Raw genomic sequence first — 22403 nt, 5'->3', positions numbered from 1 at the left:
CCCTCCACACTGGGCTGAACACGAAGCCTCCAATTTTCCAAAATCCAAATTTTCTCCAGAAAGGCATAGTCTGATTGGTGCCTGCAGCTGAGTGATCCAGACCATGCAGCCAACACATCCCCTCTCTGCCTGTGGGTCAGGAGTCTGAGACCCTCAGCTCTGTCTGCAGGGAAGCAGCTCCAGGGCCCTGCTGTGTGTAGCCCCTGGTACCCCAGGATACAGGAATTAGAATTTCCTCCTGTTTCCATACTGACCTTTTCAAATATGCAGCAAAATTTGCTCTTCTCACCTCATTGGAGACTCATGAGCAACAGAGCTGGGAGAATTTATTGAGTTTGAAGAAAAGGAAAAAGAAGCCAGGAAAAAAGTCCATCTTCCCCACGGTGGGGTTTGTTTCTGTCCTGCTGGGGAGTCCAGGGGGGGCAGTGGGAGAGGTGGAGAAGCACAGGGAGCTGGGGGGTGGCTGGGGGCACCAGAAACCTGAAGAGCAGAGGACGGCTGCGGGTGTCTGCACATCGTTAGAGGGAGGCGCTGAGCTTCACTCCAGAGCTTGGGAGTCACACAGGGAGAAACGTCTTCTCCAGGCTCCAGCTGGGCTCATGCGGTAAGCTGGTGGAGATTTGGCTTGGAATGCAGCTGGGGTGCACAGAGCCCAGGTGCACAGCTGGGGCTGCCTTGGAGCCCCTGGAAAAGGCAGGGTCCCCCCCCAGAGCCTGCCTCAAAGCCCGGCTGCCCCTTGCTGTGCTCCTGAGGATGCTCTGGCTCCCTCCAGCTCCTAAGCATGGAAGAAAGGAGGCAGAGAAGAAAGCAGAAACCCCACCAGCTGCACTCGGCCAGAGCATGGCCCCTGTTCAGGTAACTTTCTGAGACCCACCAGCACAGGATGGGGCTGGAGGAACTGGGTGAAACAATATTCCCAGGGCTGGCAGGAGGATGCTCTCCTGCTCCCAGTCCCCTGCGCTGTGTCTTCATTCTGGTGAGGATGGCGATGGTGAGAGCAGAGCCATCTTTCCAGGCCGGCTCTGAACTACTGCTCTGGCAGTGTCTGGTGCCACCTAATGCCCATGGCTTGTCCAAGAAGCACCCAGGACTCTGCCCAGGGCAGCAGGGAAGCATCTGGAGCAGCCCTGACATGGCTTTGCCTTCGGTAGCTCTGGGCATACAGCAAAATCCATCTGCATGGTGGATCCAAGGAAGGGCAGTCCTCCTCACGGGCAAGAACTTGGGGTGGTGAGTACTGCGCCAGGACCCTGGGAACTGGAGGCAGATACTGCTCGGGATCCTCTCGAACTGAGACACAGCTTGGTCACTCCTCATCTTTTGCTGAGCAAGAAAAATACCTTCTATTTGTCCAGCACTTATCTGCCAGCGATATTCCAGGCACTGCCCCAAAACAAACAGCACCGACAATGAAACACAGATGAATCAATTCATGCAATATTAAAAGCAGACAACAATTAAAGTAAACAGAAAACCCCAGCAAGCATCAGTCAGTCCCTTGAAGCAGGCAGGAGGATGCAGGCAGCAGCACCAGGCACAGGGGCAGGTGATGGCCACACAACTCCTGTCTCTGACGAATTTTTTTGCCACTTTGTTTGGTGGAATTTTTTTGCAATAGGAGGGCCAATGTGTCACTGGCATCAGGAGTTATGTTCAGCATCTTCTTGTTGTAGAAAGGAACAATTCAGCAATCCCTTCCCAGTGGCAGAGGCAGTTTGCAGATTCCAGAAAGGTTTTCAAGCAGAAAATAAAAAAGCCAGCAGAGATGCCCATAGAAAATGCATGCAAATTTGTCTGAGTAATTACTGAGCCTGGCTTGATGATGTAAACACCTCCAGCTCTGAAGCACAGCTGATTGTGGCTCTGATGCAGGGAATGCTCCCCATTCCTCTGACACTGAAATTCACGCCTGGTGCTGAAGGCAGCCTGTGCTGCCCCTGGCTGAGGGGGGTGGGAGGACACGGTGTGCTGGGCACAGGGGTGGCAGCACCTGCAACTGGCTCTGCTGAGTTGGAGCCGGTTTAAATTGGAATGCCTGTCCCCAGTGGATTGCATGCTCCATCTAATTAGGACCCTGTCATCCCATCAGGTGCACAGGGAGGATTACAAACCACCCCAAGTCGTTGGAAGGGAAGCTTGATAAGAGCAATGTGTGCTGGCAGCCCAGAAAGCCAACCCTGTCCTGGGCTCCATCCCCAGCACCAAGGCAGCAGGAAGGGGGGTTTCTCCCCCTCTCCTCTGCTCTGGAGGGACCCCACCTGCAGTGCTGCCTCCAGCTCTGGGAATCCCAACATCAGAAGGATGTGGAGCTGCTGGAGTGGGTTCAGAGTACAAATACAAAGATGCTTCAAAGGCTGGAGCACCTCTGCAATGAAGACAGGCTGAGAAATCTGGGGTTGGTAAACCTGGAAAAGAGAAGGTTCTGGGGAGATCTTAGAGCAATTTTCCGTGCCTAAAGGAGCTCTAAGAGAGCTGGAAGGGGACTTTGAACAAGAGCATGGAGTGACAGGACAAGGGGGAATGGCTTTCAACAGGCAGAAAACAGGGTTAGGTTGGATATTAGGAAGAAACTCTTCCCTATGAGAGTGGTGAGGCCTTGGCACAGGCTGCCTAGAGAAGCTGTGGCTGCCTCATCTCTGCAAGTGTGCAGCAGCCTGAAAGGGCTGTTTGGGTGCTGCTCCAAGTCAGAGCATCCAGGGAAGCGTGAGGCGCCAGCGTGTAGCAGGGGGACAGTGAAACAGCGACTCCTGGGATGCTTCAGCAGCCACATCCCAGCGCTGGCACACCTCCATCTACCTCATTCCACAGCCCTGGTCCCCATCCATCTGCCTGGTGCTGGAGGACAAGACAGGTCTTGGGAACACACACACACAGACTCTCACAGTGATGGCAGCAGAAGTCTTCTGCCCCAGTATGTTCTTGCTGCACATCCAGGACTAATCAATCTTGATTCATTGCTAATGAACTTGAAAACAGTGTTGGGATGGATCAGGTGCCACTCAGGGTGAGATGGATAATATAATTAAGATTTCCTCAAAGGTCCCGTTTTTCTTACCTTGTTAATTAAGCTGATGTGGGGCCCTCCATGCAGAATGCATAATGAGAGGCTGCCAAGACAGAGATGGCTGTTAATGGGAGGTGATACAGGGGGGAAATCTGGCCTTGACTGCAGGGCTGGAGATATTTGGGCAACTCTTTGGGGGTTTGGTTCCCCAGAGCAGCCAAGAGCTGATCTCTGCTGAGAACTCACAACATGCTTTGCACAAATGCATTTGGAGCACACAGGGCAGAGCGTGCAGTCACAGGGATGCAGGTGGAGGTGTGTGGGCTCATCCCTGTTTGCTGGAGGCTGAGCATGGTAGCAGAGTGTGCAGCTTCCCAAAGCACAGCCCAGGGTGAGGGGACAGGGCGTTTCCTGCAGAAATCCATGAGCAGCCCTGTGGCCTCAAGGAGCAACTCAGGCCGGGGCTGGAGCCTGTGGGGCAAGAAGGGGAAGCTGCTCCACTCCCCATGGCCCAGGCACGTTTTTGGTACTTGCACTCTGGTGATGACTTATGACAATGAATTAATGGCCTCTTAATAAGGGTGACACTTTTCTTAATTAGAAAGTATCAGAGCAGGGATAATTGCTTCATTTCATTTTGTTCCCCTATATTACTTCCTTCCTTTTTGGTCCTCATTCTCAGCTGCTGGATGCCCTCTGAATGCTCTGCCTCCCCGGAACCAGTAACACTCCCAGGGACTGTGGGCATGACACAGAGGCAGGAAAGATGAAGAGAAGTGAGTGTGGGTATGGCTGTGGAGCTTTCACTGGGACAAGGATGGAGAGGGGTGGGTGTAGATCCAGCTACGGTGGTGCCGCTTTCACCAGGGTGGTGCCAGGTTTGCAGCAGTGCCAGGTGCTGGCAGGACCTGGGCAGGGTCAGAGCAGGTCCCCAGCTGTTTTTGCTGGGGTTGGTGGGACATGGGACTGCCTGGCATGGCTGGAGAAAGGGGAAGGCAGCATCCACAGGCTTGAAGCCACTGGAGGTAGGCAGCAAGTGGTGGGACTTGGGCAGCCCAGGGAAGGTGACAGAACTGAGATAAACAGTTGATCCAAAAGGACCATCAGTTGGATCGACCAGAACTGTTCCCCAGCGTGGATGCACCAGCAGCTTTGCTGCAAAACCAAGTTGAACATCCACAGCATTTCTCTTGGGCCTTTTTTGGAAAGGCAAGTTTGGGGTTTGGTTTTGATACAACATTCCCAGGCAGCACATTTGCACACGCTGTTACTGGGGCCTCCAGGAGAATCCTTCACATCCCCCACTGAAAATGAGCCACTTCACTTCCCATCAGAGGATGCGTTTTCTAAAACTAGGAAGGATTTGATGAAGCCACATAGCTTCATCACCAGTCCTGTCCTGCATCCCCACAGCTCCCACTGCCCTCCATGGGGTTGTTGGTGCCCCAGAGACCTGAGCCCCCAGCTTGGGATGGGTCCCCATGGGACATGCCCCCCATGTCGCTAAAACCCTGTAAATCATAAACAGCAGCCTCAGGGCTCCTGGGAGCCTCATTCCTCCTTGAGGCAGGAGCTTTTCCCCCCTTAACCTTCCTTCTTTGCACTGCAACCATTTTGCTTTGTCACCATATCTAAAATCAAATCTGTTTGGATTTTCTCTCGCTCTTCTTTTTTTCCCCCTTTTGCTTATATTTGCTGAGTGCATTCAAGCACAGGGAGGGGGGGAAAAATAATAAAAAAAATCCATCAGCATAATTCCTGGCTGTCGGAGTGATGGCGGGCTCCAGTTTCCAATCAGCGGCCCAGGCTGCGGAGCAGCGTGCGGGAGGAGGCTGGGGCTGGCCCGGATGCTGCCACACAAACCAGCTGCAAATCCCTCTTTGTTCGGGAATCACTCTCCTTCAGCCAGACCAGCCTCTGCACAGCCTGTCCTGCAGATGTGTGAGCATGTGGCTGCTCCAAGGGGCTTTGTCCCCCTGCCACTCCAAGGATAAAGGGGATCCAGCAGCCAGCTGCGATCCTTTATCCCAGGATAAAGCCTTGGGAGATAGGGAATGTTGAGTCTCCCATCCTGGATCTGGGCATCAGTCATGTCCTTTCCTTCACCTGTCCCTGTGCCTGGTGCACAGGGCTCAGCAGTCATGGGCTGAAGTCTGGACTCCCAGCGCTCCCAGTGCTCCCAGTCCCACGCATTGAGCATCTCACCATCCCAGCAGTGGAGATGCTGGCCCTGCACAGCCCCATATGGACAGCAGTTAGTGGGAGTTTTTGGGATGTCTCCAGAGCAGCAACACATGGAAGAGGCTCTCCAGACCCAGCACACATTTTATTCTAACAGACTTAAGAGTCTGAAAGGTGGGCAGCCCATGGGTCAGACACTGGCACAGGTTGCCCAGAGAAGCTGTGGATGCCCCATCCCTGGAAGTCTCCAAGGCTAGGTTGGACGGGGCTTGGAGCAACCTGGTCTAGTGGAAGGTGTCCCTGCCCGTGGCATGGGGAATGGAAATAAAGAGTCTATAAGGTCCCTTCCAACCCAAACCATTCTGGGATTCCATGATCCTAAAATGTGCTTTTAAGTTAATTTTAAAGTGTAAATGCCCCATCAGCCAGCCCCATTCTGGGCAAGGGGCATTGTCCTGCCTTCAGGTCCCAATATCCCGAGAGGATCTGCATCCAGAAAACCAGATTATTTCCTGCCTTTCCTTAAAGGGTGTTTTTTACATTTGTGGAGTTTTAAACTCTTGGCCAGGTGTTTTTACAAGCCAGAACTGACCCTTGTTGGGGATACCCAAATTGCTGCTGGGTTGGGGTGGAGGTCACTGTGTTGGCTGCATCCTGGCAGGCACAGGGCAGCTCCGGGAGATCTGCTCAGCACCAGCACGAGAGGCTGGAGAAGCAATGTCAGGACTGCATGTAAGATGGCCGCACCTCGCTGATACAGGCTATGTAATTGTTTTTTCCCTCATCTCCTCTTCCTGGGGTCCATATCAATTTAATTTACATGCTCAATGGCTTGGACTGCTTCATCCCCACTGCCAAGCACCTTCTCCAGCATTTACACTTGCAGTGTGTGCTCGGCTGTTGCTCCTTGGCCTCCTCCTGCCTCGAGTGGTGGGAACAGTGGGAACGGTGGGAACAGTGACCAGAGGGCCAGAGCACTGAGGAATCACCACATGACCCCCTCCACAGCATCATGCTGGTTTGAGAGGACGAGCTCTCATCCACAACCCACCTCTGCAACAAAGCCACGGTGCAAGAGGAGATGTGATGGTTTCCTGTAAGCACATGGAAGAAGGCAGCACCACTGCCCCTGTTGCTCTTCCTCCTCCTCCTCCTCCTGCCTTTCCCAGCACAGCTCTTCATGTGAAACAAAGCACTCCTCAGCATCTGCTCAACATTTGCTGTTCTTTTCAAGTCCGTTCCTTGGCCCTCTCTGCTCAGTGGAGCCTGAAAATAACAATAGAGGGTGCCTTGATATTGCATCATTTGAGAGGTTTGTACCTCATCCAGCCCGTGGCTGCCTGCTCTCCCTGCCCCTGTCAAACCCCATGGTGGCCAGGCTCCCCTATCTCCCCTTGCCCTCATCCCGTTCCTGGAGATGCAAAATTGTGCTTTGTGGATGCAGAAAACGAACATGGTGGCACTTTTGCACACGTGGAGCAGCTGCCAGGATGAGCAATGGACACTGCTTACAGTGAGAAGGGGACCTCGAAAGTTCCGAAGGTGCTGCCTGGTCCCAGCAAGCACGTGGAGCTGCCCAATAGCCACCCCCAGGCAGCCGAGCTCTCCCGGGAGGCAGCTCACTGGCTGGGAAGCGAGGCCGCCTTGGATATGCCTCATTTTATACAAAGAAGGTGGGTTGTGCCTGTCCCTCCCATCCTGCTGAGCACCCTCCGCTCCACCGATAATCATACCTAGCAATTACACCGAGCTTTCCCTGCTCTCTGCAGACGTTAATTAAGCTCTTTTCCCGCAATGGAGACAAAGAGGGGAAAACCGCGGGGAAACTCCCGGCTTGGGCTGGGCTTTTTTTTGCACAACTGTGCCACAGGGCCTCCCAGTTCCCGGCAGCCCCGCAGGAGCCACGCACCGGTGATGGCAGGCAGGGTGGCCCTGACAGCAGTGGTTGCTCTGGGTTCTGCTCTCACCTGGCAAAATTTATGTGATTTTCCCTCATTTCTGGGCTACTGCTGGATCCTGGTGTGGCTGTGTACTCCCGAAGCCAGTAACTGAGGCTGGCTCTGCCCTGAGGCACCTTCCCAGGTGCCACCAGCTCTACAGGGGTGACATCCCAAGCCTGGGTGCTGGGAAAGTGTCCCATGGACATCGCAACAGGCTCACACCCAGCATCATTCCCAGGGGGTTGGGGTGGCTTTACAAGGGGACCTGGAGCACCCTGGGTTTAGATGGATTGATGGATGGGGAGGGCATCCTGCCTGCACTTTACGGGCAGGATGCTGAACAGGACACCCTGGAAAGAACAGTGACATGCAGGACACTACCAACACCTTGGAAGGTGGGATGATGAGCAGGACACCCTGGAGCAGAGGATAACGAGCAGGGCACCTTGTCGGGCAGAACGACAGGCAGGTCATCCTGTCCGCACCTTGGAGAACAGGGTAAGGGGAAAGGTGTCCTACCTACGACCTGGAGGGCAGGACAACAGGCAGAACACCCTGGAGGGGAAGATGACAGGCGGGACACTCAGTGCCTACACCCCGGAGGGCAGGACGACGGGCAGGACACGCTGCCTGCAGCCCGGAGGGTGTGACGGAGGGCAGACACCTTTGGAGGTGCGGATGGCAGCTCGGCACCCTGCCCGCATCCCGCAGAGGCAGCGCAGCGCAGCCCTGCCCGCACCGGGTCCGTCCGCACCTGCCCAGGTCAGCCCGGTCCGGGGGGCGCTGCCCCGTCCCGCCCTCCCGGGGCGGCGCCCCCGCCCGTCCTCCCGGTGCCGATCCCGGAGCCGATCCCGGAGCCAGGCGAGGCCGGCGCGGCCCGGTGGCGGCGGTGAGGGGCGCGGGGCGGGCCGGGCCGGGCCGGGCGGGGCGGGGAGCGCGCATGAGCCGCGGCGGCGGCGGCGAGGGGCGGGCGGGAGCGCGGCAGCGGAGCGCGGCGCCGCCGCGGGTGTGGGCGCGCCGGGAGCCCCGCACGGCGGCCCGGGGGCGGCGGGCGGCACCGCCTGGCCGGCCGGGGGGTGCCGGCCCTGCGCGCCCCGCACCGCGGCCCGGCCCGCCGAGGTAAGCACCGAGCGGCCCCCGGCCCGCCCGGCCCCGCGGCGGGGACCCCCGCGCCCCGCTCCGCTCCGCTCCGCTCCGCCCGCCGCCGCGTCGCCATTTTGCCGCTCGCTCTTCCCCTCCCGGAGCGCGGCCGGGCCGGGCCGGGCCCTCCATCCCCTCCCTGCCGGGCCCGGCCCGCGGGAGAGCCCCGGCCGCCTCCCGGGGATGGAGCGCGGGCCCGGGGGGTGACAGGCCCGGGCGGCGCTGCCCGCGGGGTGACAGCGGGGAGGGGCTGTGAGGGGACGGGGGTGGCACGGTCGGGCTGGGAGGTGACAGGGCAGAGGTCCCTATGCCCGGGAGGTGACAGCGGAACCGGGCAGGGCAAAGCTTCCCGCGCCCAGGAGGTGACAGCGGCGCCGGGCAGAGCTCCCCGCACCCACTGACCCCCGGGACAGGGGACACCCCGGTCCCCGCGGCACGGTGAGGACTCATTGTGTGCCAGGCATGTGCGGGCGCTTTTGCCTTCATGTCAGTGCCCGAGGACAGAGAGGGAAGGGACGGGATAACGCGCCTCGAACAGAAACTTTACACCCTCAAAAGCCTCATCTGCGCCTGGTCAGAGCCATGTGCGGCAGGAGCGGTGGGTGCATGCCTCGGGTGAGGCTCTCCTCCTGGAGAGCCTCCATGGATGTTACTCGGTTTGGGTGATAGCGGCGGGATCCACCGTGTCCCTCCGGAGCTGCCTGGCCACCAGCCATGCCCAGAGATGCAGCAGCTCACAGGGCTTCACCTGCCACGTGCTTCCCTCCAGGGGAAACCTCCAGTGAGGGCTATTCTTCAAGAGGAAGTCTCTCCCACTGCTTCCTTGTCTTTATTCCCTGTAAGTTTCTCACAGCAGCTCCAGTTCTGCCAGGAGTTCATGGCAGGGAGCATGGCTGCTCTGACAGGGACAGGGATGGCAGTGCCCTTTGGCATCCATCATCTGTGCTGGTCTCATCGCATCTCTGCTGGCACACAGCTTGTGCTGGGACAAGGCAGCTCCCTTGGCTTTTGACATTCTGTACCTCTGGAGCTGTTGTTAAGTTCTTGATGATAGGTGGAGCAGATTGACAGGTGACGACGCAGTTGTCATGCAGCAAAGTCCATCCGTGGCAGTGGGACTGGGGTGGGAATCCCGGCAGGAGAACTTGGGGTCAGAATCTGCAGGTGACTTTTCCCCTGGTCATGAGAGGGTTGCAGCCATCCCTGGCTGCGTACATGCTCCTGCAGGCCTGACCCAAAGTCATGGACAGGCATTTCTACATGGAATTATTTCCCATTTCCCATTTTATTCCCAATTTCCAGCCGCGCAGGGCTGCCAGTGGTTTGGGAACAGCGCCTTTGGTTCCCAAATGTCACTTCCCCCTTCCCGCAGCCGTGGATTTCCTCCTTATCCTTGCTCCCAGCCGTGTGGGCTTGGCCTCCACTCATCACACACTCAGGAGCTTTTTTTTTCCTGGAGCTGGAATGGGATGTTTCAAAAATGTTGCCACAAACTTCTAGAAAGTTACCTAAAAGGATCTGGAAGCCTCATGAGATGCTACCAGGCCCAACCTTCTCACACCACATCCCACCCCTGGATCATGGCCAGAATCCTGGATACCTTCTCTTCCCATTACCAGTTGCGAAAGAGTTTTCAGCAAAACCTTAAGGAAAGTGTGAAAGAGCACAGGCTATTGCCTATTTTCAGTGTGTGTTACTCAAAAATGAGTGAAGTTTGAACATTACCAAAAAAACCCCACAACGGGCTGCTTTTTGCTCTGTGTCTCCAGGACAATTCCTCTGTGATCCCTGGGGTTGTATCAGTGGCCGGGGAGCAGATTTTGGCTCTTGTTAACTGGTTGATGAGATTTTTATTTTTCATTTTGCTAAAAAATAAGGGGAAAGTGCAAAGGAGTATTTGGTGTGAAAAAACAGAAGATTCAGAACCTCTTAAGCTGGGCAGAGAGGGTTTGTTTGAGGGGACAGATGTGTTAAGGGGGATGAGAGGTGTCCAGCTGCTGGATCAGGGCTGAGCTGGGCACTTTGGATGTTTTGGGAAGGGACAGTCGGGGTGATGCTCAGTGGTGTGCAATGTCACAAGGTGCAGGAGGTGAGCACCCAAGATGTCAACAGGGTCTGCCCTGGCTGTCACCCTTTGCATGTCACCTTGAGCTGGCCAGCGAGGCAGACACAGACACAGAGCAGACACAGATGCTCTGTGCATTTTGGCACTAGCCCTGCCTGGCTAAAGGTGTCAGCTGTGTGAGTTTCCTCTCGGTTTTCACCCCGTTGTAAGCATGGAAAATCTTGTGTTCAGCTTTCACTTTGCTGGTCTTTTGTGAGTATTTTTTTTTTGTTTCCTTTTTTCTTTGAGCAACTTGAGTGAGGACTGCTCAGAGGTGCCAGGAGGCAGCATGGGAAGGGAGGGGACTGGCACTTTTATCCCTGGAGGACTGGGGACAGTAGCAGTGCCCACACTGGTGGGAGCGGAGCAGCGGCTTGGGAAGGGACCGTGGGGACCCCTCTCCGTGCCTGCTCCAGGAAGGAGCTGCTTGCAGTCAGGCTACAAATTCCTACCCAGCTCTCCCACCAAAAGAGCCCAAATTAGCTGAATCAGCAATCCCCATGTTCAGCACCAAGTGCCACAGAACCAGTTGCCAAGGCTGGAATTTCTCACTTGATCCAATTAACCTTTGTGTCCATGCAAACGACCACATACCTGTCACCAGCTGAGCACATGCTAGAAGCTTTTGTTGTTCTTGGAGCATGTAGGCTGCATCCCACATGGAAAGTCCCCAGTCCTACATACGAAGTCCCTGGGGACACCTCAGAAAGAGCTGCTGGACCCTCGTGTCCCACATGTTGGTGGCATGGCTGGCAATCCAGCCACACAGGAGATGCTTCTCCGTCCCTCTGGGCGTGAGGACAGACAGGATGAGTGTGGATGCTTTGGGAATCAGCTCCTTTGAGTTAAATGATGCTAAACATGTGGGAGGAATTGGGGGTGATGACTCAAATCCGTGTTTTAAAAAACCCATGGGTGAACTTCATCATCCCGTCCCAGCCAAGGTCTCAAGGTCATGGTGGTCCAAGGAATCTCTTCCCAAGGGCCTGATGCTCTCATTGTGAGGCATGGAGGACTTCTTTTCCCCAAATCCATATATGGCATCTCCCAGAGCAGCCCCCATCCTCAGATGTGCCTTTGCTTGTGCTGTTGGGAGGGGAAGAAGGAACTTGAAGCCAGGGGCAGAGCCAGTCATGCCATGGGCTTCCTCTTGGCACTGCTGAATGGAGGGGTGTCCTACTGCCCACTTCCATCAGGAGTGACAGTGGGCCTTGTGCGATAATTCCTGATGTTCATTATTTATAGAGAAGCCAAATTGAATTATTAATACGGAAAATTCAGATAACATTAACAATTCTCAGTTTGTAACAGTTTCCCATTAATAAGGAAAATTGGAAATTTATCATTACATCTGTTCATTAAAACTCACTATTTTTTTTTTGCTTTTGGTGTCTTAAATGAAAGCGGAGAAATAAACGAAGAGGAAAAGCCATTTATTCACTACTTCTCTGGGCAAAGTCAGCTCATAATTTTTAATAAAGTCTTTGCCATTGTATGTGAAGGGGAAGCCAGGCTGTAATGAAAGCAGCTTTCCAGCCATGTCTGTGGCGTTCCTCAACTGTAGAACAAATACTCGGAAGCACGTCCCGTTTCTTCTCTTTGTGGGAATCTTGAAGCTGCGTGATGGTTTTCTTGTTTCCCTCCCTCCCCAGCAGCTCTCCTTGCTTTCACCATGTGTTGGTCCCAGCTCTGAGGAGTGAATTTTAACGCCTCCCCTGCTTCTTTCAGAGATGGCGGATTCTTATACCTGTAAAGGTGGAAGGAAAACTGCAGGCTCTAACAAACCCACTGCCAGCAAAGAAAGCAGGACAGAGACAAGGATAAACCCACCAGCAGAGCTGCCCAAGCTGGGTAAGGAACTGATTTGTCCTTTCCAGCTTTTCCAGGGGGTGGATGGGGCGGAGGGGATGAGCCCAGTGGCAAGATGTGGGGGGTGGCTGCCGAAACGAGTGGCCTGGGTCTTGATGTGTCTCTCCCCCTCACTTCAACTCAGCAGTGAGGGCTGTGCTGGCCAAAAAGCCCCAGCCCTGGGAGCTGCAGGGAGCTGGTCCCTGGGAGTGGGAGGGGTGGAGATGGTCTCTTCCTTCGGAGAGGCGTGTGTCTGGCTTAACGAGATGGGTGTCTCACCGCCTATTTATCGTGTTGGTAGCTAAGTGTTACATCAAAGGATGGAAAGGCTTAAATGAGTTCAGACCATCTGCTGCCTCCCGTGTCGCGGCCCCCAGGAGGGAGGCTTGCGAGCGTACGAGCCCCGGGGGACCCTCACACTAAGGGCTGTCATGCTGATGGATGGTTGATTTCTCTATCCAGGAATCTTCAGGCCCAAGGAGATTTTTACTCCTGTCTGTTTATGCTAGGCAGATCCCCTCTGTGAGAGACTTTCCCTGCCTTTACCTGGCTAAGGGCAGCTCAGGATGCTGAGGTGTACCTGCACCCCAGGAGAGGGTTGGACCCCAGCGATGTAGCTCAGACAGGGCTTCCAAAATCAGTGGCCTTGTGGGGAAATGCGTGTGCCCTAAATGTTTCCCAGATGCCGCTGTTACCTTGAGGGGATTGAAGCCATAATTGCTAACAGAGGAGGATAACTTATTGCTAAAGGGAATGAACTCCAGCTGTCCGCAATATGAACACGCCTGTGTTCAGGAGACCGTTTTTCCCTGCACCACATCTTATCAGCACCTCATTTGCAGGGGAGCTGGCGTTGCCTTCCAGAGGGGAATCTCCGTCCTTGGTAGGACAGAGAATGGCCAGCCTAGAGTTGGGGGGGCCAGGCAGGCAGCAGGAAGCTGGGGCTGGGCAGCAGGATTACTGGGACAGCGGCTCCTCCAGCACGGCTGGTGATGTGTGCTGTGTCTGTTTGCAGGAAATGCAACCAGTGACAAAACCGAAGGCAGGAAGAAAGGAAGACCCAAGGCTGAGAACCAGGCACTGAAAGACATCCCTGTGAGACCCCACACACTCCAATCCCCGAGCCCTCCCTGCTTCGCTCTGTCTGACGTGCCCTGCACTGTCCACTCCAGCCAGCACCATTCAGGGTTAAACCTGCCTTCCCTGTGGTTTAATCTTCAGAGCAGCCTTGTCTTGGGCTGAGCAAGATCTTGGTCCCTCAACCCCTCCATACAGGCATCCAGCATCTTCTAAAACCCTGGTTAGGGAGCTGTACCCCTCTCCAACCTCACTTTCCCAGGGCCATGTCCAGATGACTGGATCCTGTCACAGCCATGTCAGGTTTGGCTAATGAGCCGGCAGCAATGGCACGGGGGTGATTTATTCCCTGCAGAGTTGTGCAGTTTAATTCCTGCCTGGTAGCATGGACAACACATGGAGCAGTTTGTCATGAGAGCAGGGGCATGGGGTGATTTATGGACTAGATGAAATGTGGGGTGATTAAATCAGCCGGGTGACTTCAGGCCTGATTTATTCCCCAGCCTGGCAGGGAGTGTGCGTGTGCTCTGGGAAGCACGGCAAGGTAACAGCACGGCAAGCCTCAGCAGGAATCATTAGCCTATGGAGCCTGCAGCATCTGTCCCAGCACCTCTCACTCGAGTGAGCACTGCTGCACTGAAACACATCCCTGGGGTCCACTTCATGGCTGTTTGGTGGAAGGGATGGATGAGAATGATCAGAGGTCCCATGTGCCCTCCCAGCTCCCTTGGGATGAATCAGCACACGCCCAAGTACAGGGTGCTCTTCACTCAGCTATCTCTTGTTTCTCCTGTTCCCAGCTCCCCCTGATGAACCAGTGGAAGGACGAATTCAAAGCCCACTCTAGGGTGAAATGTCCCAATTCAGGCTGCTGGCTGGAGTTCCCAAGCATTTATGGCTTGAAGTACCACTATCAGCGCTGTCAAGGGGTAAGGAGACTGGAGAACTGTCTGTCCTTTCCAGTGGCTGGCTCTTCCATTACCATCTGCAGGGTAAAGCTGCTCTCAGGCCTTAAACCCCAGGAGAAACATGAAGTTAGAATGGGGAAGGCAGAGATGGGCCAGGAGCAGTTCATGAGGTGTGTGTGTGAGAGGAACTGAGGTCTCTGCAGCTCATTGTGAGGTCTGGTCCCAAGGAATCATGGACTTTTGGAAACTGTTTGGAAGGGCAGGAGGGTATTACACGTGATTTGGATTCATGCCTGTGTCAGAAAAAGCCTCTCTTTTGTGGTCTAACATCTGTGCTCACCTGCCTCTCCCTGCTCCACGCAGGGTGCGATCTCAGAGAAGCTGACGTACTCATGCTCCTACTGTGAAGCTGCCTTCACCTCCAAAACCCAGCTGGAGAAGCATCGGCTCTGGAATCACTTGGACCGGCCAGTGCCAACCAGCAAAGCGGAAAACAAAGTGCCCAAGGCCATTGGAAAGAGCAGTGGAAAGAAAAGGTACCAGGCTGTGGCTGGGCTGCATGGCAGTGGCGTAGGGATGGCTGGGAGAAGGGGAATGTGCCTGCCTCCATTCCTACAACCTGGGCTGGCGAGGGGGGAGAGGTGTCAGGACACTTGTCTAACAACCCCTCTTTAAACAAGCCCTCTGTGCTTTGCCCTAGAGCTGCTGAGAGTTCAGCTTGCCCCACCATCCATCCCAAACAGGCAAAGACGGAAAAAGCCGTGGCCCAGGAGCACACAGAGAATGGCGAGTGCCTGGTGGAGAGCCGGGAGAGCAAGGAATTCCAGATTGCAGCGGCTGAGGCAATGGCAGCTGCCACCCCCACGGCCAAGTCCTCGAGTGGCAAGGATGCCGGGCAGCAGCGGGGCAGCCAGGCCTCGCTGCAGGAGGAAGATCCCGAGAGGATGAAGCACAGTAAGATTAGAGCCCGGGGCTACGCTGGTTCGGGAGCCCAGAGAGAGGTGTCCCACGGGAAGGGGATCTGCTGCAGCCAGCACTGCTGTGGCTGTCTCTCTGAATCCAAGGGATAGCCAAGCCTTGTTTCCTGACCCTAATAACTTGCCCCACTCTCCAGTTTCTTGCAGCTTCGCTGGGAGTTAAAACTCAGCTGTAGCTGTGGTAGAAATATTTCTAAAGGACCTGTATGATGGTTGGATTTGATGATCTTAGAGGTCTTTTCCAACCTTAACAATCCTGTGATAGGATTGGAAATTGATTGAATTCTGGCAGCACAGCAAGCTACCATGTCAGCCTGTCTGTCCTCACTGAGTGTGTTAGGTTAAACTAGGATGGTTCTAGCAAACCCATTTTCCTGAAGGATTGGGACGGGATGAGGAGTCTCTATCTGTCCATGGCCACTGCAGAGCTGGTGTAGGGCAGTGGTTGTCCCTGTCATGGTTTGGGGTTTCACTGCTTGCAGCACCAAAGCAAACCACCACAGCCATATGTTGGAATTGCTTGGCTTTTGGCACTAGACAGAGCCACCAGTTCCACTCCTTGAATTAACCCTGAAAAACATATTTGTCCTGGTTTTGTGGGGTGGGAAGCAGCAGTCTGTTGGTGTTTAGTGGGTGGGTGCTTCATTTGACAGCCCCTGACCCACTCCTGACATGGAGTGTGTGCCCACTCCATGCCCCAGGACTGATGAATCCCCCTGGCAGTACAGTTATTTGACCAAATCTCTCTCTCTGTTTCTCTCTTTTGAGTCAGGAAGGAAACAGAAAACTCCTAAGAAGTTTACGGGGGAGCAGCCATCCATCTCGGGGACGTTTGGACTGAAAGGTAATACAGGACGACTCCGTATAGGGTTGTACCTTCTCCCCAGGGCATTGCAGGGAAGCCCCTTCCCCAAGATCCCTCCCTGTGGTGGAGCCAGACAAAGCCCAAGGATCTCCCACTGGAGGAGCTGGCGCCTTTTACCACGAGAGAGTCATAAAAGGAGTGAAAAGCAGCAGCAGAGCTGGGACTGATAACAACCCTGTCTGCTCTGTTCTGGAGCCTGGTGCTGGGAAATGAGGGAAGAGAGGAAAGGATCCGGGTATGTTCATCTGTAACACAAGATAATGAGCTGCTGACATCAGCAAGATATGAGAAACATCATCTCGTCACCATCCCACCATCCTGGGATGTCACAGTGTTTCCAGTGGCGTCGGGAAGGAATTCTGCTGCGTAGAAAGGCTGGTGACGCACCCATCCCTCACACTCTGAGGGCTTGTCGCCCACATTCAGGAGGATGAATCCAAGGGAGAGGAGACATGTTGCCGGGATGTTTTCTGAGAGGAAGCCCAGGAATTGGCTGCTGCAGCCTGACAAAGCAAGAGCAAGTGGGACTTTGGTCATGCTCCATAAATATACCCAACTGGGCTGGGAAGGAGGGGGAATCCTGGAGCATCCCTGGAATGAGAGCAACTGGATTCAGGCTGACTATGGGATACATTCAGCCAGAGAAATAGAAAGCAGATTTCCAGGCACTGCAGGAGGCAGCACCTTCCAGTATGAGGCACTCGGGGGAGAGGCACTAATGGCTTTGAAGGAATTGAACACCGACAAGCAGGCTGGATGTGGTCACTGTGATTTCCTTTCCTCTGGCTCCTGGGAAGTCTGGGCTTGTTTCCTTCATCTTCCCCACAGAGCCCCTGCCGGAGACTGAAGCGTCTGCTGTGGGTTCCTGGAGAACAAGGTGTCCCCATGACCCACTGCCTTAGATGGAAAGTGAAGATGGGGCAGGCATTCCCAAAGTTCCCTGTGGCAGTCACTCGACAAACACAAGGGTGCCCCAGCACATCATGGGGTGCTGTCTCCATTCAGACCCTGGGTTTGCAAGAGTCACCACCCCCAGGTTCAGGGGGATGTGGACCCCCGTGGGGCAGGTGTGGAGCCAGCCCTGGTACTTCAGCTCATTGCCTCCAGCACCTTCTATGGCAGCACAGGCACAGGGCTGAACTGCGTGTGGATTTGGGGGATTTGATCCAGGGGAGTGAAACAGCCTTTCCAGTGCAGGAGCATCAGCAAGAACATCCCTTTTACACACTGAATTTGCTGTTCCAATTCTCCCTTTCAGTTTCTTGTAAAACACCCTATTCCCTCCTCCCCAGCCTGTCTGCCTGGCTAGAGGCATCCTACCTTGCTTTGCCATGGAGTTTCCATAGTTCATAAACTTGTGTTGGGAGAAATGGTGCTGTTTATAAAACAGCACAAGCTGTTAGAATATTGCTTGTCATAAATATGGATCTAAGCCTACATGTACAGCCTTGGCAGACATGCAGCCAGCTCAGTGTCCCTGGCTTAGGGGGAGAGATTTTTTACCTGCTAAATGCAAGTTGCTCTGAAGGTATTAAAGCAAGTACTGAATAAAAATCCTCTTTCTTTACAGGTCTTGTCAAAGCAGAGGACAAAGCAAAAGCCCATCGAGCCAAGAAGCTGGAGGGAAATGCCAACATGGAGGAGCTGAAAAAGAAACCTCCAGGAGTTGGTGTGAAGAAGGAAACATCTGTGCATCTACCAGCAGGTGAGGCTGGTGGGGGCAAAGCACAGGCAGCAGCTCTGTGTGCAGTGTAGCTACTTTCTGTGCACTACCCCAAGCTCGCATGGTCCCTACCTTCATGCCACCATCCCCACCTTCACCTGCAGCTCATGGTCCCCACACCCCTTTTGGCCCAGCGGGTTGTTCACTGGGTGAGTTTTCTGGCAGGTTTGTCAGGAGAAGCAGCACAAAGTCAGAGGTAGGAGCACAGAACTCCTGCCCTTTTGAGACGTAACACAGATGTAGGAACAGCCACTGGTGCTAAAATGTTAGTGCAGCCAGAATTGACATCCTGAGGGCCACCTTACCTTCAGTTCACTGCCAGATCAATGTGATGAAAGTGCTGGGAGTTGAGAGCCAAATTCCACCTGGCTTCACTGTGAGTCAGCATGTGACCCATGTGGTGATGGCATTTTTCTAACATCATTCCCATGAATGACACCAGTGCATAACTCTGAGCATAATTACGCTTCCCTGAGCCTCGAGGTGCAGCCTACAGCCAGCACAGGTTGCTTGCTTTCCCTGAGAGCTCTGACAGCAGGAGGAATGCAGGATGTGCAAGATAAACACAGCTGCACTGCCTTGCACTGCTTTCAAATTCAAATAAACGACTCTCTGATCTCACAGCCATGTAAGAGCATCCAAATAAACAGACTTGGCGGATTTTATTCAGCCCAGGCTTCCCTTGGTGGAAGGTCAGAACTGCTCTGCTGAGAACACGGCGTGAACTCTGGGCCTGGAAGCTGCTTTTGGCCCCACGTATCTCTTATTTTGGGTTTTTTAAAGGCCGGTCACAGCCATTCAAATAAACAGATGCCTGGAAGCCAGCAGTCCCCCAGCTTCCTCCGTGTCTGCCGGGAAGAGGATTGCCAGAGAAGCTTTCCAGGCACACGTCCGGATGGAGCTGAGACGCTCACCTTTGTTTCACTCCCGCTAATTGTTTCATTTGGCAGGGGGAAGTTATTCCAAGCAGGGCAGGATCAGGTGGCTGGGGGCATCATCGTGTTTTAACTCCCAGCGTGCAGGATACCAGCGGGGTTGGGAAGGTGAACCTCCTTTCCCCAGGTCAGCAGGTCTGGTAACTCCACATGAAATGACCCAGTGACCTGGTTTGCTTGGGCAGCTGCAGGAGAGTAGGGCAGGGACAGCTGCATGGTTCGTGTCCAGTTCTGGCTTTGCCTGGGAGACTGTATCTCTCTTTTTTTAACATCAGGAACTTTCCCACTTCACTGCTTTTCAACTTATCAAGTAGCCCAGGCAGGCTGGATGTAACACCTCTCTCCTCTCCCTCACCAGCAAACCCTGAGGACCAGTGGCAGCGGGAGATCAGCGAGAAGGGAGAAGTCTCCTGTCCAACCTGCAGTGTTATAACCAGGAAAACTATTGTGGGGCTCAAAAAACACATGGATGTCTGCCAGAAAGTAAGGCCTCACTTTATTCAGTCAAACACATGGGTTTTGGAGGGGAATGGATATGTATATGTGCCACTCATAAATGTGCAGTGGTGTTCCTCAAACCATTTCTGGACTGTGTTTGATAGAGCACTTGTTGGTCATCTTCAGCTTGGTGGCTTGTTTGCATCAACCCAGAGGGATTTGGACACTAATTCTCAGCAATTCTGAATCCCTTTGTGGTCTGGGCCTCTTGCCCCAGTATCTCAGCAGAGTCAGGTATTTCTAGTAGCTAAACAAGTAGTTGTAAGGCTGCAGAGATTGTTGGGGTTGTCTCTAATCTGTCCTCCTCCAGAGCCCTGGCTGTGGGGTTTCACTGTGTACTGTGCCTTGTATCAGGCCAGATAAACTGTGGTTGCATGAGAGCATGTCTCAGGGAGACTGAGCCTGGATGTGCTCAGGCAGGTTGTCAGGACGCAGGGGTTCAGTAATGGTGCAGTGAAAAATTGTCTCTCTGCCACACCACCATCCATCAGAGCGCAGGATTACGTCTTCATCCGTCACCTGGCGGAGCCGTCGCCACAGAAAGCCAACATAGGATCGATGCCTCCTGCTTTGAAAATATGTGGCTGGGCTTTGATTCCACATTCATTTTCTGTAAATGCTTCCCCAGCCATTGCCTTGCTGTTTATACAGCAGTGGGAGGCTGCTCTCCCTCCCAAACCCCGTACTACAGCAATGTTGGGCAGAATCCTGCTGCCTCCGATATCTTCCTGGCCTCGGTGGAGTGGGGATCCTGGCCATCACTGGTCGTATTTCCTCCACTTTGGAGCATCTCCCAAGCCAGGCTGGCTCTGTGCAGGCTGCACGGCCAGGTGACCTGGTGAACACAGCTCTGCTGGAGCAGTCAGCGGTGTCTTCCCTGCTGGAAATATGCCAGTGGGTGTTCAGCCAAAGATTTGGGGCTCCAGCCCTTGGAGTGAGTGTTCTGTCACCCTTCCTGAGAGGGACAGTCCTTGCCAGAGCTGGTTGTGCTGCTCCAGGAGCTGGGATGCTTCAAGGAATCGCAGGCAGGACAGTCCCTAAATTCCAAGTGTGTGACCACAGGTGCAGCTCTCACCATTCCATCTGTGAGATGAATCTGTGGCACAACCTTAGTGAGTGAGATCCTGCTGCTGGGACAATGGGAAAATGATGTGCAGGCTCCCAAAACTCTTATAAAAAAATTGAAATTGGTTTCTCTGTTCCATGTTTGTCACAAAGCAGTCTGCACCTGTTTGCTTTGGTTTTGGAAAGGAAAAAAGGGATGGAGAGGGTTGCAACATTCTTGAGCCTGAAGGAGGCAAGGGCAGTTATATCCTCCTGGTATCCCGGGTGGGAGGGCTTGCTGGAATGTGGACATGGTGTTGACCCGAAGAGTAAATCCCAAATTAGCTGGTAGTGGCATCTGGTGAGTCAAGGAGCTGTTAGCATCCACCTTGTTAGGATCAAGCGCTTGGATCTGGGACAAGATTAACTGATGGTAGCACAGGTACCATGAGTCACTCCCAACTCGCTGCAGTGAGTCTATTCTTCATTTTCCTGGAGTTCCATAATGAGGAGAGATTTGCAGATCCACCTTCATTGCCTCTCCAGCTTTTAGTCATGTCTTGATTGAAGAGAGAGTAGTGAAGGTGAAGCATCTGTCAGGAGAAGCAGGAATGACCACAGCTGGCCAGGCAATGGCTCCCTATTGAGATACTCTGTGTCTTGGTGCCCAGAGCATGAATGTCCTGAGGCGTATATTCTGGTCCCTGCCCCAGCAGAAGTCAAGATCTGTTCACCCACTGTGCAAGTGCCCCTTGTACCTTGGGGTGTGCAGTTAATGCATCTCCCCATGCATTCAGGAGGCTGAGTTGGGTCAAACAGCAGGGCAGCATGAGGCAGGAATTATCCTCCTGTGATTGTGTCCTTAATTTCACACAGCCCAGGCACCCAGAAATTGCACTGTACACCAGCATCTGTTTTACTTAACAGGACTGCAGAGCACAGTCCACTGGCATTGGTAGATCAAAGCTTCTCCTCTCTCTAGCCCTTTGACAGGAAGAGTAAGACACCAGATCCAGATGTTTTCATCCAGTGAGGCTTTAAATCTAAATCCAAAATGGAATGTTTTCCAAAAATTGGGGCATGTGGGTTTGATAACAATATCCAGGACAACAGAGAGAAAGCTCTGAGCTGCAGGCAGGGACTGGGATAGGAAACAGGGACGCTGTGTTGCCTGCTGGGTCTCACCACTGCGTACTGCTGCAGCAACAGCCACCCATGGGGTTATTGACCACCAGCAGCAGCAGCACTTGGAAGGATGTGGCCTCTCTGGTGACTTGCCTTTAATTCCTTCAGCTGCAGGATGCCTTGAAGTGTCAGCACTGCAAAAAACAGTTCAAGTCCAAAGCTGGGCTGAATTACCACACCATGGCTGAACACGTCAGCAAGGTAAGGGAGCTGGGCTGTGCTTGTCTTCTGCCTCCTTTCTCCATGCAGGTGATGAAGCCGTCCATCAAAAGTCCTCTTTCTATGGTCTTTGTAAAGGAGGGATCCACCTTTGCAGCATTTCACACACTGCTCAGCCTGGATGGTGGTCTTCCCCCTTCCTGCCAAGGAAAGCATTTCCTTCCCAGGTAGTGAGTTAGGCTCATATTGATACTGATAAATAGAGCAGAGGACTGAAAAAATAAAACAGGATTTCAGATCCCAGCATGGGGGAAGATCCGGTGAGTACCGTGAGGCAGATTTTGAGTGGCAAAGCTCTGCCTCCAAAACTGTGCCTGCAAATCCACGACTGATGGGTTCTGCCTTGCACGAATCTCAAAATCTGGTCTTTAGCTCTCCACTGTGCATGGGAGAAGCAGCCACAAAATTTATCATGAATAAAATTTTGCAGGCGCTAGTGTAGATGCTGTTCTAAAAGTCTGGTTTTGTACATCTCTGAGATACCATGGCAAGGCATAACTACATTTCTATGTGTCCCGGGCTTACCAGTTGTGACTTGTCTTTTACCTGTGCCTTAATCTCCTGCTCTTCAGTCTTGCTGGTGAATCCTCTGTGCAGGAACTGCTCCTGCGTTTCTCAGCTGGGCCTTTAGGTGTAATCACAGGAAAGACATGAGCAGATCCAGCACATAACAACGAAGCAGTGGGAGATCCAGCTCTCCTAATGAGAGGTTCCCTCTAGCCCAGGGCAGCTCCCTGCAAGGCAGGGGCTTTCCA

The 22403-nt window shown here is 53.8% G+C and overlaps 1 protein-coding gene and 1 long non-coding RNA gene across 9 annotated transcripts in view; one reads left to right on the top strand and one right to left on the bottom strand.

The window, feature by feature from the left end:
- Nucleotides 1-293: 293 nt before the first annotated feature.
- LOC116452730 lies at nucleotides 294-7949 on the bottom strand. Of its 2 annotated transcripts, none has more exons than XR_004243582.1 (3): nucleotides 7880-7949; nucleotides 6237-6451; nucleotides 294-1383 (listed from the first exon to the last, which is right to left on the bottom strand). It is a non-coding gene; the product is annotated as an uncharacterized LOC116452730 (long non-coding RNA). The 2 variants fall into 2 exon arrangements; XR_004243581.1 differs by lacking the exon at nucleotides 7880-7949 and adding an exon at nucleotides 7645-7844.
- ZNF512B (zinc finger protein 512B) overlaps nucleotides 7928-22403 on the top strand; it is a 30148-nt gene continuing 15672 nt past the window's right edge. For 2 of the 7 annotated variants that reach the window (XM_032127399.1, XM_032127396.1), the window contains exons 1-10: nucleotides 8134-8244; nucleotides 12098-12220; nucleotides 13233-13312; nucleotides 14095-14223; nucleotides 14566-14738; nucleotides 14903-15156; nucleotides 15952-16023; nucleotides 17615-17749; nucleotides 19061-19185; nucleotides 21538-21630. In XM_032127399.1, the coding sequence (XP_031983290.1) occupies nucleotides 12100-12220; nucleotides 13233-13312; nucleotides 14095-14223; nucleotides 14566-14738; nucleotides 14903-15156; nucleotides 15952-16023; nucleotides 17615-17749; nucleotides 19061-19185; nucleotides 21538-21630 (1182 nt within the window). In that variant the 5' untranslated portion in view covers nucleotides 8134-8244; nucleotides 12098-12099. Of the gene's footprint in view, nucleotides 8015-8133; nucleotides 8245-8598; nucleotides 8704-12097; nucleotides 12221-13232; nucleotides 13313-14094; nucleotides 14224-14565; nucleotides 14739-14902; nucleotides 15157-15951; nucleotides 16024-17614; nucleotides 17750-19060; nucleotides 19186-21537; nucleotides 21631-22403 lie in introns of those variants that run through there. The other 5 variants (XM_032127398.1, XM_032127394.1, XM_032127395.1 and 2 more) reach the window with 5 other exon arrangements.

This window comes from Corvus moneduloides, chromosome 17, assembly GCF_009650955.1.
Source record: "Corvus moneduloides isolate bCorMon1 chromosome 17, bCorMon1.pri, whole genome shotgun sequence".
In the NCBI taxonomy this organism is placed as follows: Eukaryota; Metazoa; Chordata; class Aves; order Passeriformes; family Corvidae; genus Corvus; species Corvus moneduloides.
The sequence above is the reverse complement of the archived record's forward strand: the minus strand, read 5'-3'. Positions and strand labels throughout refer to the sequence as shown.